This window comes from Oncorhynchus keta, chromosome 25 (genome assembly GCF_023373465.1).
Source record: "Oncorhynchus keta strain PuntledgeMale-10-30-2019 chromosome 25, Oket_V2, whole genome shotgun sequence".
Taxonomy (NCBI): domain Eukaryota; kingdom Metazoa; phylum Chordata; class Actinopteri; order Salmoniformes; family Salmonidae; genus Oncorhynchus; species Oncorhynchus keta.
Window position 1 is genome coordinate 13,135,030 of NC_068445.1, and position 23,323 is coordinate 13,158,352.

General features: G+C 41.8%; 2 protein-coding genes across 2 annotated transcripts in view; both read right to left on the reverse strand.

The window, feature by feature from the left end:
* Positions 1 to 148: 148 nt before the first annotated feature.
* Positions 149 to 10,332, reverse strand: rab35b (RAB35, member RAS oncogene family b). Its single transcript, XM_035735800.2, has 6 exons — positions 9,952 to 10,332; positions 6,676 to 6,726; positions 6,396 to 6,519; positions 3,015 to 3,139; positions 2,518 to 2,642; positions 149 to 2,344 (listed from the first exon to the last, which is right to left on the reverse strand). The coding sequence occupies exons 1-6, from the start codon at positions 10,001 to 10,003 to the stop codon at positions 2,216 to 2,218; spliced, it is 606 nt and encodes a 201-aa protein (XP_035591693.1). The 5' UTR covers positions 10,004 to 10,332; the 3' UTR covers positions 149 to 2,215.
* Positions 10,333 to 13,154: 2,822 nt separating this feature from the next.
* Positions 13,155 to 23,323, reverse strand: part of LOC118358227 (eIF-2-alpha kinase activator GCN1) — a 42,568-nt gene continuing 32,399 nt past the window's right edge. The window contains exons 54-57 of the mRNA XM_035735801.2: positions 22,979 to 23,127; positions 22,698 to 22,808; positions 13,985 to 14,206; positions 13,155 to 13,864 (exon numbers count right to left, since the gene is read on the reverse strand). Of these exons, the coding sequence (XP_035591694.1) occupies positions 13,739 to 13,864; positions 13,985 to 14,206; positions 22,698 to 22,808; positions 22,979 to 23,127 (608 nt within the window). The 3' untranslated portion in view covers positions 13,155 to 13,738. The remainder of the gene's footprint in view (positions 13,865 to 13,984; positions 14,207 to 22,697; positions 22,809 to 22,978; positions 23,128 to 23,323) is intronic.

The window sequence follows — 23,323 nt, forward strand, 5'->3', positions numbered from 1 at the left end:
AAGTATCTTGGTAGTGTTAGTACTTACTTTGGCTTCTCCGTGTATTGAGAAAAACACCATGCCGTCTATGGACAAAACACCATTTATCTACACTGAGTTCATATAGTTTCATTGTGGTCAACAACAAAATAAAAACAGCCAAGACACATTCAAGTGGCACGATTCCTCCATAGTTTTATTCACAAAAAGCAAGAAGTTCAAAACAAATCAAGGCCAAGCTTCAAATCATTGACAAAAGAGAGCAGTCATTATGTCAAATATTTATTTTTAAAACGTTTATTGATTAAATTCATGTAGGGAAATTGAATAGTACATCTCTTTTCTCCAGTGTACAGCCAACCACTGCTGATAAGTGTGTTTCAACCATAGCACACGAGGCATGTCAATACATGCACAGTTGTGAGTGTATGTTCTATATACTGAATATAAACACATTTTTTTATATACACAATGAATAGAAATCATACAGTTAGATTTGATACCATTTCTCCACTGCCTGGCATGCGTCACCCAACGCTCAGATTGTGGCACTGTCACGTGCCCCGCCCCAATGGTCGTCTGGTTAGGGTCACAGATTTCCCAACTCCACATCATGACCACCTCAGCTATCCTTAAGCAGAGGAATAGGTATTCGGGGCCCAGATGTGTGTAGGAAAGGGCTGAGGCCAGGGATTCCATTTCTCCATCACTAATGGTCCCCCATAGCAGACTATCAAAGAGGAACCTGTCACACCGCCCGCCTGCCACACACTCAAGCGGAACACTGGATAGTAACACTTCAGTTGAATGGGTAACCAGATTGTGACAAGTCCTAGATAAAAACATGACACGACCAGGCATAAACATGTTAAACAGTTCAGAATATTTTGCAAGCTGAAAATCCTGGACAATTTATGAATACTACATGCATGTCAGATAACATATACATACCCCTTCAAACAAAGTGTTTCGTGTTAAACACACTAACCAGTTTGCAACGGTACAGGGTTAGTGCACTGACTCCCATTTCCTGTCAACGCAGTCCTGGCACAAACCAAATTCACCCTGTAAAGATGTCCAATATCATTACAATGCCCCACAAGTGACCAAAGCTAAGGGGGTTGAATCCATAGCTGTGAAGAGGTGCTGATATGAGGGTGTTTGGTGCATGGGAATAGGGAGGCCTGTGGCTGAAGTGTGGTTAGAGAGAGCAGCGCTGGGCTCCCCCCCGCTGCCCGAGAGTTACCTAGGCCTTAACCCAAAACGACTACGCCCAGTGGGCCTCTATCACAACAGTCCAACAGGGAGAGCCAAAGAACTCACTTTTCATTCACATCACATATTGGCAGTATTGTTTAAAAAAAAAAATGAAAAAAAAAAAAAGTGGAAGATATTCTTTTAAAAGCAAACTTGGTGCACAATAAGACTGCAGTGAGTGGTAGATGGCAGAGCATTGTGTCCCTGGGCCATGGGAGTGGTTCACTGCTCTGACCAGCTCTGAAAACAGGTCGTTGGCTGATCGATCAACATTACTGTAGGACAAAGGGGAGAAGAAAAAGCTTGGCAAAAAAAATGTGAAAAAATAAACTAAGAAGATAGTCACCAATTCTGTCCATTGGATTGGTTGCTAAAGGGTGCCCATCAATCATCATCATCATTTTCCCCCATTAAGTCAAAAACAAATTAGTTCATGATCAGGTGTCTGAAAAGTCCAAATAAAAATGTACAAAAAGGTTGTGAATCCCTTCCCTCATACCCCATCCAGTTTTTCATTTTTACCCCTGTTCCAACTGACCCCCACCCCCAAAAAAATGTATCATCCGAAAAAGTGAGTCCTCCTCTTCAGGTGCAGAGTTTCACTTGACTCGTAATGTCCCGTGTGAAGTGGAATGACAAGGAGAAAATAGATACGAATGTAAGAACATTTGTATACGCATATAGAAATCAGAGCATTATGGCCGTCAGTTTTCAGCTTGCAGATCCTTCAAGAAAGGAGGATCTCTTAAATATTGCCCATCTGCTGAATTCCAAATAAAACTTGATCTGACTAATATAATCTGTACATTTTTAGTTAAGTCTTCATGATTTGTTTGTTCGTTCAAAGGGGACCGTTTTAATTTCTTTTTTTCCATTGTATATTTATTAAATCTATCTTAATTTAGATGCTTGGAGTCCCATCCCGTGTGCCGTCTCTGAGGCGGACGCTGGTGGTCTTTGTGATTGGGGTTGGAGTTCGCTAGCAGCACTTTTTCTTTCGTTTACTGTTCTTGGAGAGTTTGACCACGTCGTTCTGTTGCTGCTGCTGCTGCTTGGCCAGCACCTCCTTCTTGGCTCTTAGCACTAACTCTGTGATGCAGTTAAACATCTGTGGGGAAAAGACAAAAAACACGGTGAACACAATCAACTAACCTTTTTAGGATGAGAGCTTGTTTTCTTTCCCTCCACTAAAAGCAACAACCTCACCTTCAAACCCATGTCCCATGAACAACTCCACCCCTTCAACTTTCCACTACTTATACCAGAGGACCCCTGACCCACCTCTTCAACATTGATGTTCTCTTTTGCACTTGTCTCAAATAGGTTGATGCCCATCTGCTCTGCAAACTTCTGTGCATCAGTCGTCTCCACCACCTTTGAGTTGGGATCATCGTTCTTGTTTCCCACTGAGGAAGAATACGAATAGGAAGACTATTTGAGCTTTCTCAACTCCAAGTAGGGACTATAAAGTCTGTTTTATTACTTCCCAATTTCCAGTCAGCATTTTCCCAAATTCCTCAATTTCCCCCATTTATTTGCTCTGAAAATGATGCAGAAAGTAAGAGAACCACGTGAACCCCCACACATGCAGACAAATTAATACATTTTTCTAATTACTTAAATAAAATTTAAATAATTAAATGTTCTACTAAGTTTATCATATCTTTGAATATTTTGTTTTAATGTCTGGACAGATTTCATAAGGCCTTACGCAATGGTCCCTGATGCAACAACACTGCACTGGGTAAAGGTCATTGAAACAGGTGGACTGGACTCACCTAATATTCGACACACATCATCACAGTTCTGGTTGATTTCATGTAGCCATCGTTTCACATTGACAAAGGACTCGGCACTGGTGACATCATATACCACTATGACCCCATGCGTTCCCCTGTAGTATCTGGAGAGAAAGAGAGAGAAGTCAGCATTTTGACACACATTTCATGTCCACTAGGGGGAGCCCAACTCAAAGAATTGACACATTTCATGTCCACTAGGGGGAGCCCAACTCAAAGAATTGCCAGAATAAAGGCAACACTTGAATAAATGACAGAAAGTATATTGAAAGCAAGTTCTTCCACACAGCTGTGGTTCCGGAGCTAATTAAGCAATTAACATCATCATGTTTAGGGTAATGTATAAAAGATTGCCCAGTTGCCCATCATTTTGCCTAGACGGGATCTCAGTGAGTTTCGGGGGGGGGTCTCGAAGAAGAAGCCTAGGGTGTTTGTTTCACCAGTTCAACCCAATTGAACACTTGTGGGTTATTCTGGAGCAACGCCTGAGACAGCATTTTCCACCACCACTTTATGATGGTATTTCCTTTATTTTGGCAGGTACCTGTATTACAAACACACATGAGATGTTCAATCAATCCCAACAAACTGATGTTAACAAAGCCAAAAGTATGCTTGAAGGACTACCCATTCTCACATGAAGTAGAAATGCTTCGTTTTGATCCCATAGAGCAGGGTTCCCCAGTAGATGGCCCGCGGGACATATTTAGTGATTTGTTCTTGGGCATAAGACTATAAATCACCAGTAAATGAATTCAGTCATTTTAATACAGGAAATCTGTTCAAGTATTCCCACGCATAAATAGAGACATATGTGATCATATCCCAATGTAATCAAGGTTTGAAATTATTCTGTTTTTTGTCAAATACTATATCTGTTATTGCGGTCAATGTGCAGTATACAAATGATTTATATCTATGTTCCAGCCCATGACCATCCGCTGAAGGAACGAATCATCCCATGGTTGAATGGAATTGGGGATAGATGCAGACCTGTTCCAATAAATGGCACAATATAACAATAATCTACTTCCTTTGGTCGCCCTCTAAACAGCCAACATGAACTGAAAGCCTATTACATATACACAGACTCCACATGCTGCTTGGAGTTCAATAATCCCTACTAGTGTCCTGAAATCATGAGAGCAGGAAGGGGTGTGTCTGAGGCAGGGTAGGGCAGCGGTCGGCAGGAAACCGGAGCTGATACTTATCACAGGAATATGACAGACAGATATACATGGAGGGAAAGGCAGACATGCAAGTAGAGGACAGCCACAGTATTCATGAAAACTGCCCCCCCCATGTCTGAAAAGTAGGCCACAAAGAGAGGGGGCATCCCCCTTCTGACTGCAGTGCACCACACAATATACAGCTTTCAAAGGGGTGTGTGTGTGTGTGTGTGAGATTGCATTGGCCAGACAGAAGCTTTGTCTGTCACACACAGCCCAGCAGTAACGGACCAGTTAGGGGAGCGTTCTGCACAGATGAATGGAGAACCAGAAACACGCAACAGGCACAGGGGCAAGACTCCCAGTCCCTCCACCACACACTCCCAGTCCCTCCACCACACACTCCCAGTCCCTCCACCACACACACACACACACACTCCCAGTCCCTCCACCACACACACACACACACTCCCAGTCCCTCCACCACACACACAGGCTGCTGTCCACTACAAAGACATATATTCAGACAGACATATGGCAGCTATGGACTGTGACTGACAGACATAAGGCTAAACACACCCTGGCTGGGCTGACCACTGAAATACACTTAGGCCTAATGAGGCACCATGCCACTACTTCTCCACAACCCAGCAGCACCCGCCACCTCCCTCCTCACACAGCCAGCCAGGTTTCCAGAAACACACACTGCATTCTGTAGACTTGTAGGAGGTTTTCCCACAGGAAAACCAGCAGCTCTGTTTGAGGGTAATTCGGCATATTTTCTAGAGGGTTTTGAGAAAAAAATAATACAAATCAAAAGGTTCAAATGCCTCCCTTTCTCAAAACCTTATTTTTTTTGGAGTGAATGGCGGCAAGGTTTCTACTCTCTCCACTGTTTCATAGTCCAAAGCCAAACAGTGTCAAAGACCTGTACAGTCCTCGTCAAAGTCCAAAGGAGTGAATAGTTTTTAGACGCCGTGCTGTCCATGTCAAACTGAGTAGTGTGAGTCAGATGGTTTTAAGGTGCTGTAATGAGGACAAGCTCACAGACCTTTAGTCCACCTTCCTGAGTGACGGCATTCTTGTTCAGAAACACAGACTACTCATCACTACGAGAGGTTGAGCGTTTAATCGCCATGGCCGATTAATTACGACCGATTGCAAGTTTTCATAACAATCGGTAATTGTCATTTTTGGATGCCGATTACATTGCACTCCACGTGGAGACTGAGTGGCAGGCTGATCACCTGTTACGCGAGTGCAGCAAGGAGCCAAGGTATGTTGCTAGCTAGCATTAAACTTATCTTAACATAACTCAACATGGTTGATGATATTACTAGTTTAACTAGTTTTTCCTGCGTTGCAAATAATCAATGCCGGGTACCGGCTTTTTTTGGGGGGGTCCACCAATAATCGGTATCGGTGTTGAAAAATCATAATCGGTCGACCTCTAATCACTATACCTAATTTCTCATGACAGAGAGGAGAATGGCTGGGCACACTCATCCACTTCAGCTTAGAAAGTCCTCGCTTGAGAGAAGATACCAGCCATAGTTCAAAAAACTAATATGAATTCAGAGAGGAATGTCTTCCAATTCTGTTTTTGCTTATAATTTGTGTCCACAATTGAAAAAAAGGCAATGACGTGACCATATTCCACTTGGCACATTACAAGAAAAAAAGATGCATCTGACAGCCAGCTCAATACCGGTGTCCCAAGAAACCCAGACTCCACACTGCACAGGAGTAATTATCTGTCAAACATTCAGCCAAAGTACACAACGGATAGAAAATGTGAATATTGGGGGCAAGGACAAGGAAAAAATGAAATTCCATTGGTACAAATTAAGTAAATATAACAAGGTGAAGCAAATCAATGGGGATGATACCCAAGTGAGAGGCATTGAGCTCCAATCTTTACAGTCCTATAATTCTGTGTGACTAAAACACACCTGTTACTAAAATGTGTAATTAGGCTCTGTGGAGAATTCCACCAGTTTCCAAAAAGAGCACAGGTGTTATTTTAAATCTTTGAGAAGTCCTTGCTCAAACCATCTTAAAAAGTTGGCCTTGTAAAGTATCCCCTAAATATCAGTTGACGTGTTTGAATGTTGCATGGTCAATGGGGCATGTGTGAGTCTTGCTAACAGCCGTGAAAGTGAAAGTGAGCGTTGCCTCTGCCAGTACTTACGTGGAGGTGATGGTGCGGAAGCGCTCCTGTCCTGCCGTATCCCAGATCTGCAGCTTCACCTTCTCCCCATTGATCACCACTGTCCGGATCTTGAAGTCCACTCCAATCGTGGTGATGTAGCTACCTGCAAACACACACACAAACAGGTTATAAGACCCAGTGTTTGATTTGCAAGGCAAGCACTCACTGTACATAGTGCGAGTTGGACAGTTGTTCAAATTCAACAGACCTAATGACTCATAACCTGCTAGGTGGGGTTAGGAGTAACATGTACACTTACCTGAAAATGTGTTGTCTGCAAACCGCAGGAGGAGACTGCTCTTCCCCACTCCTGAAAAGGACAGGTTGAGTCAGGTTAAAAAGGCTTACAATAAGCTAGGCAGGAGATGTGATTTCTTACCACCCTTTAGTTATAACAGTTAGGTGACACAGAGGTTTCTAGAAGTAAGCTCATTTGAAAGAAGATTTAGATTTTTCTAAGTTTGGGTTGTTTTGTAAACATGTTTGCCACTGCCACCAAGGAGTTCAGATTTCCACAGCTCTTTTTCTCTAATCATAAAATGGCCAGGAAGAATAACAGAGGTACATAACCACCTACAACTAGGCTGGTGTGTCTCCTGACCTCTTTGGTATAGGTAAATTAGCACAGTCAGACAGCTAGCCCTTGACAGCAGGCACTGAGACAAATACATGTTATCTAGTGTAGCCTTGTATAAGGACAGTGATAGCTGAACTCTGCATAACCTTTAGTAGGTTAAAGATCACAATAACACAGAGGTATAGTTTTGATACAAATGATGCAGGTCAGGTACAGACCATAACATCCCGGGACGGTTTTGCTAATGACTTTGTACTGTCAACCAATAAGCAATGAGATAACACATTCAGCGAAATCCCCAAGAGGAACAGACAGGTGGCTAGTTAACCATCGGGTGAGTTGGCAAAACTGTCAGAGCTGAATTGTGAGTCCAGGAGGAGGGACTACCAGCTCAGATCAGTTGCTACCGGAAGGTAATGTGATCGTGTCTGGCTGCGGTTGATTGGTCCCGAGTTAAAAGCCCATCAAAAAACAAATCCCTCTGATCGCTCTCTGGAGTCTCATTCGTTTACCAGACTCAACATTACTGGCAGCTACAAGAAACAGAGATAGTGTACTTTATGTGGGTGGAATATCATTTAAACAATACTGTCACCTGTCAGGCCACTAACAACCACATCAAAGACAAGTACAACTCTCATAAGCCTAACATTCACACAGAGAGCATCTGGGGAATCCCAGGGCTCTACTGCATCACACATTCCTACCTGTTGATGTCCAATCAGGGGGATAATAAGAGTTCAGTCATGCTCTACCATCTCCCCAGACAAAGCAGAACCAGATCACCATATAGGCCATGTCATTATCATCTTTTAAAAATCAGGCCGTTGTATGCCAGGAAAACCAATCTTTGTTTTGAATGATGGACTGGACAGTCTAGTCAATCAGTAGGGCCGGGACGATACCCGTATTGCGATACTCGGTTGTATCATGGCAAGGGAACAAAAACACAGAGCAGATTTGACTTCTTTAAGAAAACAGCCTTACTGTTGGAAACAAATCATTAGGTTGTCATCCAGAGTAACATTTATGTGTTTTTCAAGCTAAAGCACACAATATTTTCCATACAGTAGGTTGTTAAAGGACCAAAGAGTTATCTGCTTCGTGTTGCCATGGAAAAAAATATATCGCAATACTGGTATCGTCCCGGCCCCATCAATCAGTCTTGATAACAGGGATTCCTAATCAATGACTGAGTGAAGCTCTGGTACCTGGCATGTCCACATCTGGTCATACTGGTAAAACATCCCTCAGTGATACTTGGGAAGACTTATCAGTGCAGCCCTGTCTTTGAAGGAGTACTTACATTTACATTTACATTTAAGTCATTTAGCAGACGCTCTTATCCAGAGCGACTTACTTAGCAGTCATATTAGGTACCTGTGGTGAAGACATAGGCCATTGCCTGCTCACTTGTAAAAACAACTGTCCAAGGCAATAAGCAAAAGCCACAAAATACAGTACATGTTATTCAAATCCTCAAATACTATATTTAGGCCAGGTAACAAAGGTGAAGAACAGTAGCCTGGGTGGGTGCTAGTTGGTTTCTGCTTAGTTGTTGTCATGCAAAACAATAGCTACAGGTGAGGTGGACCTCCGTCAGTCCAAATACTGGTTTTCCTTGACTCTCATTTGAGCATTGGTTTCAATCTTCCCTGAATCTCATAACAGCGGTACCAATACTGGTTCCAGATTACAGCCAAGGAGACACAGCACCCGGTGTGTCTGTGGTAGTAAAAGGGCTGCTGTCTTGCCCACTATTGTGATCAGCCAGCTGATGAGATGTGCCAGGACTGGTGTCAATGGCTGAAAAGATCTTTACCATCAAAATGATTGTGGAGTTGGAAATGCAATGTTGTTTGTAGATGTATGTTTTTAGATGAATGCAGCAGTCTTTAGAATTAAAATAAACACGAGGTGGAAAAAACTGCAAATTAAGTGGTAGTATGGTTTTTAATATACCTTATATTATGGAATTCAGTCACTTAGTTGGATCTTGGTAGTAAAAAAGTTAAATTCCTTCCTTATTGGTATACTAAACGTTAGGCCCTAGGGCAGAGATATTCAACTCTTAACCATCAGGCTCCACACCCTGTAGGGTTTCTGTTCTACTTGATAATTAATTGCACCCACCTGATGTTCCCGGTCTAAATAAGTCCCTGATTCGTGGGGAACAATTAAAAAACGCAGTGGAACTGGCTTCGAGGTCCAGAGTTGAGTTTGAGGGCCCTATGCTAGGGGATCATCTAGAAATCATTCTGGGCTCATTGTAAACGACTCTTCACTTGATGCAATCAGTATCACATACATATTGCTAGTTTGTCATAGTTAACATTCCTTCACACAGGGAACACGCTGCTGAAATGTTTCTTCTAACTACAAACTATGACAAACCACCTAACGTTAACGAGCCAGCTCACAGCAGGATAACACCAGAGTAGCTGGTTGTCAACTTAAGGGAGGCCAGCTTTCTACCTAGTAGTTAGCTAGCTCCTCGGCTTACAGAAAAATAAAATAGGATCCATTAGCAGACGTTGAGTGGCAAGTTAGCTAGCAAGCGAACAACACTTGGCAAGTTGTAAGAAATAAGGCAAATGGTAAGCTACAATATACATACTTGCAACGTCATAATAGCTAGTTACTAAAATATTCCGCTAAATAACTAAAATCTTAAAATGGATGGAATTCGTCCCAGTGTGGCAGTACTAGACACTATCGTGCAATATCTGGCCTGATCGGCTGACATGCCCAGCCCTGCGATGCACACATCGGCGCAAGTGTCACCGCTCTCTCCCCCAAATATTGCTGTGCATTTTTAAAACTACACATAGTAACGTAGACGTTCACTTAACATGAGTCCAAAATCACGCTAGGAACCGCGACCTACTCTTCTGCGACTCATTGTGTAAATACCTGGAGAGGCCCATTTCCCGTTACGCATCCCCGGTATTCGCTTACCACTGTCACCGATGATGAGCAGCTTGAATAGGTAATCGTAGTCCCTGGCCATGCCGGTAGTTGGTGGGTTACCCCCGCCTTTTGCCGTTTACTATGCTCTTCTTATCGACTTGCTGTCCGAACCCTTGGCTTGTCGTACACAAGCACTACCCCCAATATGAATTAGAATGATTACCCCCCCTATACCCAATTGCTAGCCCCCAAGCCGGCGGCTTTTTTCTCTGGGATTCGAGGTGTCAGCAATACTTTCCCTACGCTACAAATAGCCGGAACTGAGTTTCCTTGTCTGGTGGCGGCTGCACCCAACCCTTACGCGACCCAGAATCACTGCGCAGACGCACGACAAAGTCGTGTGCCCATTGATGCAGGGTGCTGTTGACTTCAGGTTGGCAGCTTTCCATTTGTTCCCGAATAACTCACTGAGGTAAAGACAGATTCAGATTGGATATTCGCCTGTAGTTTTCCTTACTTCCACCAACAGCAGTTAGGGACCGTGAACGTAGTGACAAATCATATTTTTCAAATTTCAATAGCTCTTCAACCATTAGTCCTAAAACTTCCTAAACTGGTTCGAGCTAAGCCGATGGCATAGACACATTGCACACACCTTTTCTTTGCACTATATTAAATTATTCATTTTAATTTTTGAAATTCAATAGCACCTTGGTCATGTGACCTACACACCTCAAACAAGGTTCATAATGCACACTTAATGGGCCTACACATTGCACACCCTTTTATTTGACCATTTACATCTAATTTTACATGCATTTTTAAAAGTGTCAAACTTCAATAGCTCCTTAGTCTTATGACCTACAATCCTCAAATTGCATTCAGAATATCCACTGAGTAGCCTTTTTGTTTGTCCATTTTCATCTCATGCGATTTTACATTTGTTGTCAATGTTTCTTAATTTCAATAGCTCCATGGTCATGTGACCTACAACCCTCAAACTACTTACAGAACACCCACTCACTAGCAATATATAAACGCACACCCTTAAATTCATCCATTTTAATCTCAGGTGATTTTACAATCATTTTTCATTGTTTTTCATAGTTTCACATTTCAATAGCTCTCTAGTCATGTGACCTAAAACCCTCAAACTGCTTTCAGAATGTCCACTGACAATATTTATATATTCCACACCCTTTTCTTTTGTTCATTTGCATCTCATGAGATTTTACATTAAGTTTTCAAACTTACACATTTCAATAGCTACTTGGTCATGTGACCTACTGGACTCAAACAAGGTTCAGAATGTCCACTGACGACCCTTCTATATTGCACACCCTTTAATTAGTCAATTTTCCTCTCACACGATTTTATATTAATTTAGTGAACATTAGAAGTTCAATAGCTCCTTTGTCACGAGGTCTACTGACCTCAAACACAGTTCAGAATGTACACTCAGTGAGCCTACACATTGCACACCCTTTAGTTTGTCAATTTCCCCCTCACATGATTTTACATGCATTTTTACATTTCCATATGGCAAATGGATGGCCCCTTACTAGACGTCCGTGGGTGTTATTAAAATAGGCCGACGGCCTCAGATCGCCCCCCAAGGCCTGGTCTTCCGGGAAGTCAAAAAAGAACTGGGGTCATCAGAGTTATTCCAGTTGCACCCGCCGGTTTATACAGTTTGACACATCCGAGTTTCTCCCTAAGGATAACATGGGTTTACAGGTTAAGCTCTAACTCTGCTTCTGTGCAGGCAATTTTCTAAATTCCTTTTGCCACATGTTCAGGGTCATCTGTACCTCTACAGATATCAACAATATTGAATGGCCCCCTTCATATCCTAAAGGGGAAGTATGAACTTTACCATCAAATAGGACTGAAATCAACAAATTGGCAGGCTGAAATCATCACAGAAAGGGAAACAAATGGCATCACCATAATCACGTGAGATGAAAATGGACAAACTAAAGGGTGTGCAATGTGTAGGCCCACTGAGTGTACATTCTGAACCTAGTCGGAGGTCAGTAGGTCACAAGATCAAGGAGCTATTGAAATTCTAAAGTTGACAAAATTCATGTAAAATCATGTGAGATGAAAAAGGACACACTAAAGGGTGTGCAATATAGAAGGGTAGTCAGTGGACATTCTGAACCTTGTTTGAGTCCGGTAGGTCACATGACCAATGAGCTATTGAAATGAGAAAGTTTGAAAAATTCATGTAAAACGTGCGAGATGAAAATGGACCAACTAAAGGGTGTGCAATGTGTAGGCCCACTGAGTGTACATTCTGAACCTTGAGGTCAGGTCACATGACCAAGGAGCTATTGATATTCAAATGTAAAAAAGTTGGTACTTTGTTTACGCTCCCTAACTAATTCAACTAGGAATACAAAAATTCACATTTCCAAATGTTTATTAGCTTTGGAAAGCAAATTAATATAGAAATCATGAAAATAAGACCTGTGCAAATTTTCCATCATGACACTTATTTTAAGTCTGTGGCTCAAGTGGTTTGAAAGGTATTGAAGTTTGAAAGTGTGAATATCCAACCTGAAACTGTTTTTACCTCGGTGAATAACCATACACCCTTGACCAGGGCCCAGTTTCGTAGATTCAAGGTGCTGTTGACTTCAGGTTGGCACTTTTCCATTCGTATAACTCTACACCACGTATCAAACTCATTCCATGGTGGGCTGGGTGTCTGCAGGTTTTCGCTCCTCCCTTATGCTTGATTAATTTAAAAAAATATATATTTTTTAAATCTTACCTTTATTTAACTATGACGGCCTAGGAACAGTGGGTTAACTGCCTGTTCAGGGGCAGAACGACAGATTTGTACCTTGTCAGCTCGGGGTTTTGAACTTGCAACCTTCCAGTTACTAGTCCAACGCTCTAACCACTAGGCTACCCTGCCGCCCCATTGATTGATGAATGAAGGTCATTAATCTGTACGGAACTCCCCTCACCCGGGTTGTATAGGTCTTAATTGAAAGGAAAAACCAGCAGACACGCGACTCTCCATGGAATGAGTTTGACACCCCTGCTCAGGGCCCGATTTCCCAAAAGCATTTTATGGTTAAGTTTATCGTTAGAACAATATTCTAATGATTAACTTAACCTTAAGATGCTTTTAGGAAACCAGGCCCTGGACTGACTGAAATTTTGTGTAGTTTGTGTATCAAGGCAAAAAGCCAATTTCAGTGACAGGGTGCCAAAAATAAAGTTAATTCAGATTGTCAACCATTATAAAATCAAGTTTTATTTGATTTCTTTTTACAACTAATATTGATAAGAATATCAACTTTATCCTAAAGATAACTGGTTGCTTTCCTCACACAACTCTCACACACACAAAAGCAAAGAGGGATAAAACAGCGGGAAAGCAGGGGTATAAATTGAATTGCTGCTTTGTTACTGGTGTCAGTGATGCTCTAAATAAATTCAATAAAATAAGAGGGACATTGAATACACAGTTAAATGTCAAAAGGGAATTGGCACAAATTACTTTCTTTATGCAGTGAGCTAACAGGACTTTTACCTACACTTTGTGAGAGAGAACCAATGTTATGTTTATAGAGCCACTTAAACAAGAAATGAAATTGTCCAAAGAGTGGGAATATGAAGGAAAGTGAGTGTTCATACTCATCCTTGGTCCATGGATAACATGGAGTTATTCGGGATGTATGCGTGTGTGAGGGTTCTCTCCATAGTTGTATGTATTTGTTAGACATAACAGCTAAGGTTCTCTTGATTGCTGTTGAGGTCTTTTCTGAGTACAAGAGCAACAGTATGGATTTTTAAAAACGGGGTTAAATCCTGTCCATCACGTGAGGATGGTGTCGTCAATCTCTTCGTTAGAGTCTGGAAGGCTGGAGATCTTCTTCAGGGAGCGGCGGTGACAGTCAGACAGCAGCTCATTACTAGCGGAGTCAAGAATGGCACTGACGCTCTGAAAGACAAATATAACAGATTGTATTGTGAATGCACGCACAACTCAAATCCATCAGGCCAAGCATTATCTTCTTTATAATGAGTATTGTTTATTTGTGCAAGTGTGTTTGTCACTGACTTGCATGGTCTGCTCTCCCTGACGCAGTCGGAGCAGGCTGACAATGGTGTGTTCGCTCTGGGCTCTGACGCTGGTATTCTTGTCCTTGGTGTTGTCCAGCAGGCTCTTCACCAGCGGCTTGATGAGGGCGGGCTCCAGGGAGGGTGTGGCCTCGTCTTTAAACACCCACCACAGCACCCGCTCCGACACCAGCCTGATGTCACTGGACTGGTTCTGGAGACACTGTAGGGGAAATGACAGGGGAGAGGTTACTGACAAATCAGAGAAGCACTGTCAGTGTTCTTATTTCTTACATTTGTCGAAACCCATGCAGCCACGGTGCTTAAACCTCTTAAATGTAAAGTCCCCATATTTGGGGACCCTATTAGATTGCATTTTATACAATTCAGTCTGGTATGAGAACGGTAGCCCCTATCTGCAAACGCAGGGTGTCTGCAGAAAGCTGATAATCTTGGCTATTGATCTGTGCCTTAATATTTGTTGTGACTTACTACCATATATGGGCATATGAATGTATAAGGGCAGGCCGAGCCGATGACCTAATTTCAAGATGGCTGCTACCTACATTCCGGTTAGCATTGTGAAGCCTAAACTAAATAAACATGGAATACGTCGATACCCACCGAAAGCCGGGACTCCACAGATCATAAGGATGTGTTATTTGTCTGCCTGTGACCTACCATTATTGACCACCAGCCCAGAGAGTCAAAATGTTTATTTTACACAACGTTTTCACCAAATGTTGGGGGGGTGAAATGAAATTAATCCGTAGGTTGGCAGGAACAAATCTATTGTCAATTTTATCTGATGATGTATGACAACTTCACTAGTGTAGGTGGCAGCATTTGGAATTTTGGATGAAAAGCGTGCCCAAATTAAACTACCTGCTACTCAGGCCCAGAAGCTAGGATATGCATATGCAGTGGGGCAAAAAAGTATTTAGTCAGCCACCAATTGTGCAAGTTCTCCCACTTAAAAAGATGAGAGGCCTGTAATTTTCATCATAGGTACACTTCAACTATGACAGACAAAATGAGGAAGAAAATCCAGAAAATCACATTGTAGGATTTATTATGAATTTATTTGCAAATTATGGTGGAAAATAAGTATTTGGTCAATAACAAAAGTTTCTCAATACTTTGTCATTGCCAACAAAGGGTATATAACAGAGGTCAAACATTTTCTGTAAGTCTTCACAAGGTTTTCACACACTGTTGCTGGTATTTTGGCCCATTCCTCCATGCAGATCTCCTCTAGAGCAGTGATGTTTTGGGGCTGTTGCTGGGCAACACGGACTTTCAACTCCCTCCAAAGATGTTCTATGGGGTTGAGATCTGGAGACTGGCTAGGCCACTCCAGGACCTTGAAATGCTTCTTACAAAGCCACTCCTTCGTTGCCCGGGCGGTGTGTTTGGGATCATTGTCATGCTGAAAGACCCAGCCACGTTTCATCTTCAATGCCCTTGCTGATGGAAGGAGGTTTCACTCAAAATCTCACGATACATGGCACCATTCATTCTTTCCTTTACACGGATCAGTCGTCCTGGTCCCTTTGCAGAAAAACAGCCCCAAAGCATGATGTTTCCACCCCATGCTTCACAGTAGGTATGGTGTTCTTTGGATGCAACTCAGCATTCTTTGTCCTCCAAACACGACGAGTTGAGTTTTTACCAAAAAGTTATATTTTGGTTTCATCTGACCATATGACATTCTCCGAATCTTCTTCTGGATCATCCAAATGCTCTCTAGCAAACTTCAGACGGGCCTGGACATGTACTGGCTTAAGCAGGGGGACATGTCTGGCACTGCAGGATTTGAGTCCCTGGCGGCGTAGTGTGTTACTGATGGTAGGCTTTGTTACTTTGGTCCCAGCTCTCTGCAGGTCATCCACTAGGTCCCCCCGTGTGGTTCTGGAATTTTTGCTCACCGTTCTTGTGATCATTTTGACCCCACGGGGTGAGATCTTGCGTGGAGCCCAAGATCGAGGGAGATTATCATTGGTCTTGTATGTCTTCCATTTCCTAATAATTGCTCCCACAGTTGATTTCCTCAAACCAAGCTGCTTACCTATTGCAGATTCAGTCTTCCCAGCCTGGTGCAGGTCTACAATTTTGTTTCTGGTGTCCTTTGACAGCTCTTTGGTCTTGGCCATAGTGGAGTTTGGAGTGTGACTGTCTTTTATACTGATAACAAGTTCAAACAGGTGCCATTAATACAGGTAACGAGTGGAGGACCGAGGAGCCTCTTAGTTAATCTTGGAACTACCCATTTCCCGGATCCGGGATGTCATCAACTACACTAATTAGCATAGCGCAACGGTCCAAAAATATTACTAGAAAATATTCATATTCATGACATCACAAGTGAAATATAGTGAAACACGGCTTAGCCTTTTGTTAATCACCCTCTCATCTCAGATTTTGAAATCATGCTTTACAGCCAAAGCAAGACAAGCGTTTGTGTAAGTTTATCGATAGCCTAGCATAGCATTATGTCCAGCTAGCAGCAGGAAGCTTGGTCACGAAAATCAGAAAAGCAATCAAATTAACCGTTTACCTTTGATGAGCTTCGGATGTTTTCGCTCACGAGACTCCCAGTTGGACAGCAAATGTTCCTTTTGTTCCATAAAGATTATTTTTATACCCAAAATACCTCCGTTTGTTGGTCATGTTATGTTGGGAAATCCACCGGAAATAGCGGTCACGACAACGCCGAACAAAATTCCAAATTATATCCATAATATCGACAGAAACATGGCAAATGTTTTTTATATTCAATCCTCAAGGTGTTTTTCAAATATCTATTCGATAATATATCAACCGGGACAATTGGCTTTTCAGTAGGAGCGAGAGGAAAAATGACTACCTCTTGACTTTTACACAAGAATCACTGTGAGAGCCCTCAGCTGGCCACTTATGCAATGTAGTCTTTACACTCATTCTTCAACATAAAGGCGTGAAACTACGTCAAAATGCTGTAAGACACCTTCGGGAATACGTAGAAAAATAAATCTGGTTGATATCTCTTTCAATGGCCAATAGGTGTGCATAGGAATACAACGGTTTCAAAACACGAGTCACTTCCTGATTGGATTTTTCTTAGGCTTTCTCCTGCAATATCAGTTCTGTTATACTCAGACAATATTTTTACAGTTTTGGAAACTTTAGTGTTTTCTATCCTAAGCTGTCAATTATATGCATATTCTAGCATCTGGTCCTGAGAAATAGGACGTTTACTTTGGGAACGTTATTTTTCCCCAAAAAAGACGTTTATCTTTAATCCTACGTATAAAACTTGTGTTTATGATGAGTATTTCTGTCATTTGATGTGGCTCTCTGAAATGTCACCGGATGTTTGTTTGAGACAATGATTACTGTACATAACATGCCAATTTCAACTGAGGTTTTTGGACATGAAGATTAACTTTATCGAACAAAACACACATTTATTGTGTAACATGAAGTCCTGTTAGTGCCATCTGATGAAGATCAAAGGTTAGTGATTAACTTAAATCGCTATTTCTGACTTTTGTGAGCCCTCTCCTTGGCTGGAAAATGGCTGTATGGTTTTCTGTGACCAGGCACTGACCTAACATAATCGTTTGGTGTGCTTTCGCCATAAAGCCTTTTTGAAATTGGACACTGTGGTTTGATTTACAAGAAGTCTGTTTACATTGGTGTATAATACTTATATGTTTGAGGAATTTTAATTATGGGATTTCTGTTGTTTTGAATTTGGCGCCCTGCAAATTCACTTGCTGTTGTCGAGGTGGGATGCTACCGTCCCACTGGTACGTCCGTCTGGATTACTGCAACTCGCTGTTGGCTGGGCTCCCTGCCTGTGCCATTAAACCTCTACAACTCATCCAGAACGCTGCAGCCCGTCTGGTGTTCAACCTTCCCAAGTTCTCTCACGTCACCCTGCTCCTCCGCTCTCTCCACTGGCTTCCAGTTGAAGCTCGCATCCGCTACAAGACCATGGTGCTTGCCTACGGAGCTGTGAGGGGAACGGCACCTCAGTACCTCCAGGCTCTGATCAGGCCCTACACCCAAACAAGGGCACTGCGTTCATCCACCTCTGGCCTACTCGCCTCCCTACCACTGAGGAAGTACAGTTCCCGCTCAGCCCAGTCAAAACTGTTCGCTGCTCTGGCCCCCAATGGTGGAACAAACTCCCCACGACGCCAGGACAGCGGAGTCAATCACCACCTTCCGGAGACACCTGAAACCCCACCTCTTTAAGGAATACCTAGGATAGGATAAAGTAATCCTTCTCACCCCCCTTAAAATATTTAGATGCACTATTGTAAAGTGGCTGTTCCACTGGATGTCATAAGGTGAATGCACCAATTTGTAAGTCGCTCTGGATAAGAGCGTCTGCTAAATGACTTAAATGTAAATGTAAATGTAATGGTACCAGAGAGGTTGGAAAACCACACTACAGGCTGATCCAACATTGATGTAATGTCCTTAAAACAAGTCAAAATGAAGCTCAGTAGTGTGTGTGGCCTCCACGTGCCTGTATCAAATCAAATCACATTTTATTTGTCACATACACATGGTTAGCAGATGTTAATGCCAGTGTAGCGAAATGCTTGTGCTTCTCGTTCCGACAATGCAGTAATAACCAACAAGTAATCTAACTAACAAAAACAAGAAAGTAAAAGTGCAATATGTGCCATGTAAAAAAGCTAATGTTTAATATATTCCTTGCTCAGAACATGAGAACATATGAAAGCTGGTGGTTCCTTTTAACATGTCTTCAATATTCCCACTTAAGAAGGTTTAGGTTATTGTTATAATAGGAATTATAGGACTTTCTCTCTATACCATTTGTATTTCATATACCTTTGACTATTGGATGTTCTTCTAGGCACTATAGTATTGCCAGCCTAATATCGCGAGTTGATAGGCTTGAAGTCATAAACAGCGCTGTGCTTCAAGCATTGCGAAGAGCTGCTGGCAAACACAGGAAAGTGAATTATGGTCTTCGTTAGGAAGAAATGGTCTTCACACAGTTCACAACGAGCCAGAAGGGTCAAACTGCTGCATATACCCTGACTCTGCTTGCACAGATCGCAAGAGAAGTGACACAATGTCCCTAGTTAATATTGCCTGCTAACATGAATTTCTTTTAACTAAATATGCAGGTTTAAAGAATATACTTGTGTATTGATTTTTAAGAAAGGCATTGCTGTTTATGGTTAGGTACATTGGTGCAACGACAGTGCTTTTTTCGCGAATGCGCTTGTTAAATCACCCGTTTGGCGAAGTAGGCTGTGATTTGACGATAAATTAACAGGCACCGCATTGAATATTTGCAACGCAGGACAAGCTAGTTAAACTAGTAATATCATCAACCATGTGTAGTTAACTAGTGATTATGTTAAGATTGATAGTTTTTTATAGGTTAAGTTTAATGCTAGCTAGCAACTTACCTTGGCTCCTTGCTGCACTCGCGTAACAGGTGGTCAGCCTGCCACGCAGTCTCCTCGTGGAGTGCAATGTAATCCAAAAATGCTGATTACCGATTGTTACGAAAACTTGAAATGCCGATTAGTCGGTCGACCTAATTTAATGTTTGCATTTCATTTTTTATAAGTAAGCTTTTTGTGCTTTGGATTTAGTTTACATAGGCCTACATAACAAGTCATTTCAATGTTATATAATTCCAAAGTAGTTATTGTCTATGTTTCATATTAGTTCACTGTTTGCTGTTCTACGTACCATCTTGTAACTTGAGGCCACTGCACTCTCACTCCCATTGTTCATTTGTGGTTGACACCTCTGCCTTTCTCTCTTAAGTGTTATGGTTTGCATTGTGTGTGTGTGCAGTTCACCTATGTGAGTCACTGGTGTTTTTACTTTACAGTAATGTCATTTAGTAAATTTAGTCAACTGTACTTCAGAATGGAGGATGCAGAGGATTTTGATGACGTTTGAGAGCAATCCTTCCCCAACAAGGGGAACACACTGTATAGAGATATTTCTATTGTGTTATTGATTGTACGTCTGTTTATCCCATGTGTAACTCTGTGTTGTTTTTGTCACACTGCTTTGCTTTATCTTGGCCAGGTCGCAGTTGTAAATGAGAACTTGTTCTCAACTGGCCTACCTGGTTAAATAAATAAAGGTGAAATAAATCAAATAAAAACGACATGCATAAGCTACGGTGAAAGTGAAATCTAATCATCTACACCTGGGATGTAAAACGAACACGAATGCCATTTGTAAATAGTTCAGCTTATTTATATTTTTGCACCTTTCTTAGTGAAGGACAGGTGTGTAACCAAGTGTGTTTGATAAAAAATATTTAGAAAATCTCTTATGTATAGCACCAGTCAAAAGTTTGGACACACCTACTCATTCCAGGGTTTTTCTTCATTTGTACTATAATAGTGAAGACATCAAAACTATGAAATAACACATGGTATCATGTAGTAACCAAAAAAGTGTTAAATATATTTTATAATTGAGATTCTTCAAAGTAGCTACCCTTTGCCTTGACAGCTTTGCACACTCTTGGCATTCTCTCAACCAGCTTCATGAGGTAGTCACCTGGAATGCATTTCAATTAACAGGTGTGCCTTGTTAAAAGTGAATATGGAATTTATTTCCTTTTTAATGCATTTGAGCCAATCAATCAGTTGTGTTGTGACATGGTAGGGGTGGTATACAGAATAGCCCTATGTGGTAAAAGACCAAGTCCATATTATGGAAAGAACAGCTCAAATAAGCAGGGAAACGATAGTCCATCATTACTTTAAGACATGAAGGTCAGTCAATGAAAATGTCAAGAACTTTGAACGTTTCTTCAAGTGTAGTTGCAAAAACCATCAAGTGCTATAATGAAACTGGCTCTCATGATGACCACCACAGGAAAGGAAGACTCAAGAGTTACCTCTGCTGGAGAGAAGTTAATTAGAGCTTCCAGCTACAGAAATTGAATCCCAAATAAAAATGCTTCAGAGTTCAAGTAACAGACACATCTCAACATAATCGAGGAGGAGACTGCGTGAATCAGGCCTTCATGGTCAAATTGCTGCAAATAAACCACTACTAAAGGACACTAATAAGAAGACTTGCTTGGGCCAAGAAACAAGTAATGGACATCAGAACAGTGGAAATCTGTCCTTTGGTCTGATGAGTCCAAATTTGAGATTTTTGGTTCCAACCTCTGTCTTTGTGAGACGGGGAGTAGGTGAACGGATGATATCCGCATGTGTGGTTCCCACCGTGAAGCATGGAGGTGATGGTGCTTTGCTGGTAACACTGCGATTATATTTAGAATTTAAGGCACACTTAACCAGCATGGCTACCACAGAATACTGCAGCGATACGCAATCCCATCTGATTTGAAGCTTAGTGGGACTATCATTTGTTTTTCAACTGGACAATGACCCAACACACCTCCAGGCTGTGTAAGGCCTATTTGACCAAGAAGGAGAGTGATGGAGTGCTGCATCAGATGACCTGGTCTCCACAATCACCAGACCTCAACACAATTGAGATGGTTTGGGATGAGTTGGACTGCAAAGTGAAAGAAAAGCAGCCAACAAGTGCTCAGCAAATGTGGGAACTCCTTCAAGACGGTTGGAAAAGCATTCCAGGTGGAGCTGGTTGAGAGAAATCCAAGAGTGTGCAAATCTGTCAAGGCAAAGGGTGGCTACTTAAAAGAATCTGAAATATATTTTGATTTGGTTAACACCTTTTTGGTTTCTACATGATTCAATGTGTTATTTCATAGTTTTGATGTCTTCACTATTATTCTACAATAGTCAAAATAAAGAAAAACCATTGAATGAAGGTGTGATAAACTTTTGACTGGTACTGTATATCTGTTGCTTTATATTGTTTTTGTAAACAGTTCATTTGTATGTGGGACCAATACGTTGGATATGCCTCGGCTAAACGTTCAGGCACTTTGGAGAGGTTGATAAAACACTTAGATATCCCCTGTAAGAACCACGACACCACCACAATGTTTGAGGTTGGTGTTGTAGAAACTTAGTTATAGTGAACAATAGCTTTTAGGTACATCCAGTGTGCAAAAATAGTGCAATTACCACATTTGGACACTTTGGAGAGGTTGAAAGGACACTTGAATGTACCCTGGATACCCTATACCACCACAATGTTTGATTGAGGTAGATATGATAAAAATTGTGTTTTTATACTGAACAACTAGCATTTAGTGATTGCAAATATGTAATAGCACTGGAATTACCTAATTTACAGACATATGCCGCTTTGGAGAGGTTTAGGGACACTTGCAAACATCATGTGACCACACCTGACACCACTTACTATAACATCTGCCCATTTCTAGTTGTTAGGTCTATCAAACCCATTTTCTTTCTTCTGATATTTTTCACATGTTGTGGTAGCCATCTGATGTGTTTCCAGCTCTGGGCATAAATAATTCACTTATAGCTTGTCAATGAAAGATGACTTTCAAAATAAAAAAAGTTAGTGTGTGCTTGATCTTGTGTATTCTGAACTATAACTCCTACCTTCTGATAATTTCCTCATAATCTCATAACCTCATAATATACCAGGTTTTGGCATGTCAGAATCATGTAATTACACATGAATTGCAGTTACTTTTGGGTATGTCTATTTGCTTGATTTGTGCTTGATTTGAGAAACATTCATTTTGTAAATGGGGGGGTGACGTAACAGATTACTCCTGAGAAAGTACCCCCCTGCCTCACCTTCACAAACTGTGAGATGATGCGCTGTGATGAGCCACTTCCTTCCTCGGTTCTGAGATGATGTCTCATCAGGTAGCCCATGGCTCTGATCCCACTGGTAGCTATGGGGATCTGGAGGAGTCGACCGTGCACGGTGTTCAGTCAGAGAGGAGAAAGAGGTATGGTTTGGCAAGGGAAAAAGTGCTTGACGAGCCAATCCTTCCACTGTCTGGGTGAACAGAATGAGTAAACTAAAAGGAGCGGTGTCCACTTAGATCTGACCAGATGTATGAAGTTCCTACCCTGTCTGCGGTGGCACTGGCCAGGATGGCCTCCGTCACGGTTGAACTGTACTCCTCCACACACAGCTGCTCAGGGGCAGACTTGATTGCGATGGCCAGAGTCATACTGCGACCATGACGCACCATCCAGTCCACTCCTGATATGTCAGCTAGGTGAAGAACGGGAACATTTTTCATAGGTTAAACAGAAGTCTTTCCTTACTACATTATAGTCTTGATAGTCAAGAGTTAAGTGTTAGAAATTATAACGTGTAAATTCAATGTGTGAATACCTTTTATCTAAGTGTGAATGTTTGTGCTATATAAAGGGTTGTGCGTGGGCGAAGAGTATGGTGTGATAGTGTA

Bases quoted from the DNA above. Each gene is read 5' to 3' on its own strand.
- rab35b (XM_035735800.2), bottom strand. From the start codon at position 10,003: ATGGCCAGGGACTACGATTACCTATTCAAGCTGCTCATCATCGGTGAC. The intron at 3,140-6,395 runs GTAAGTACTGGC...CTTTCTCTCCAG, and splicing joins TTCCGCACCATCACCTCCAC to ATACTACAGGGGAACGCATG. The intron at 2,643-3,014 runs GTGAGTCCAGTC...ATTCTTCCTCAG, and splicing joins TGATGTGTGTCGAATATTAG to TGGGAAACAAGAACGATGAT.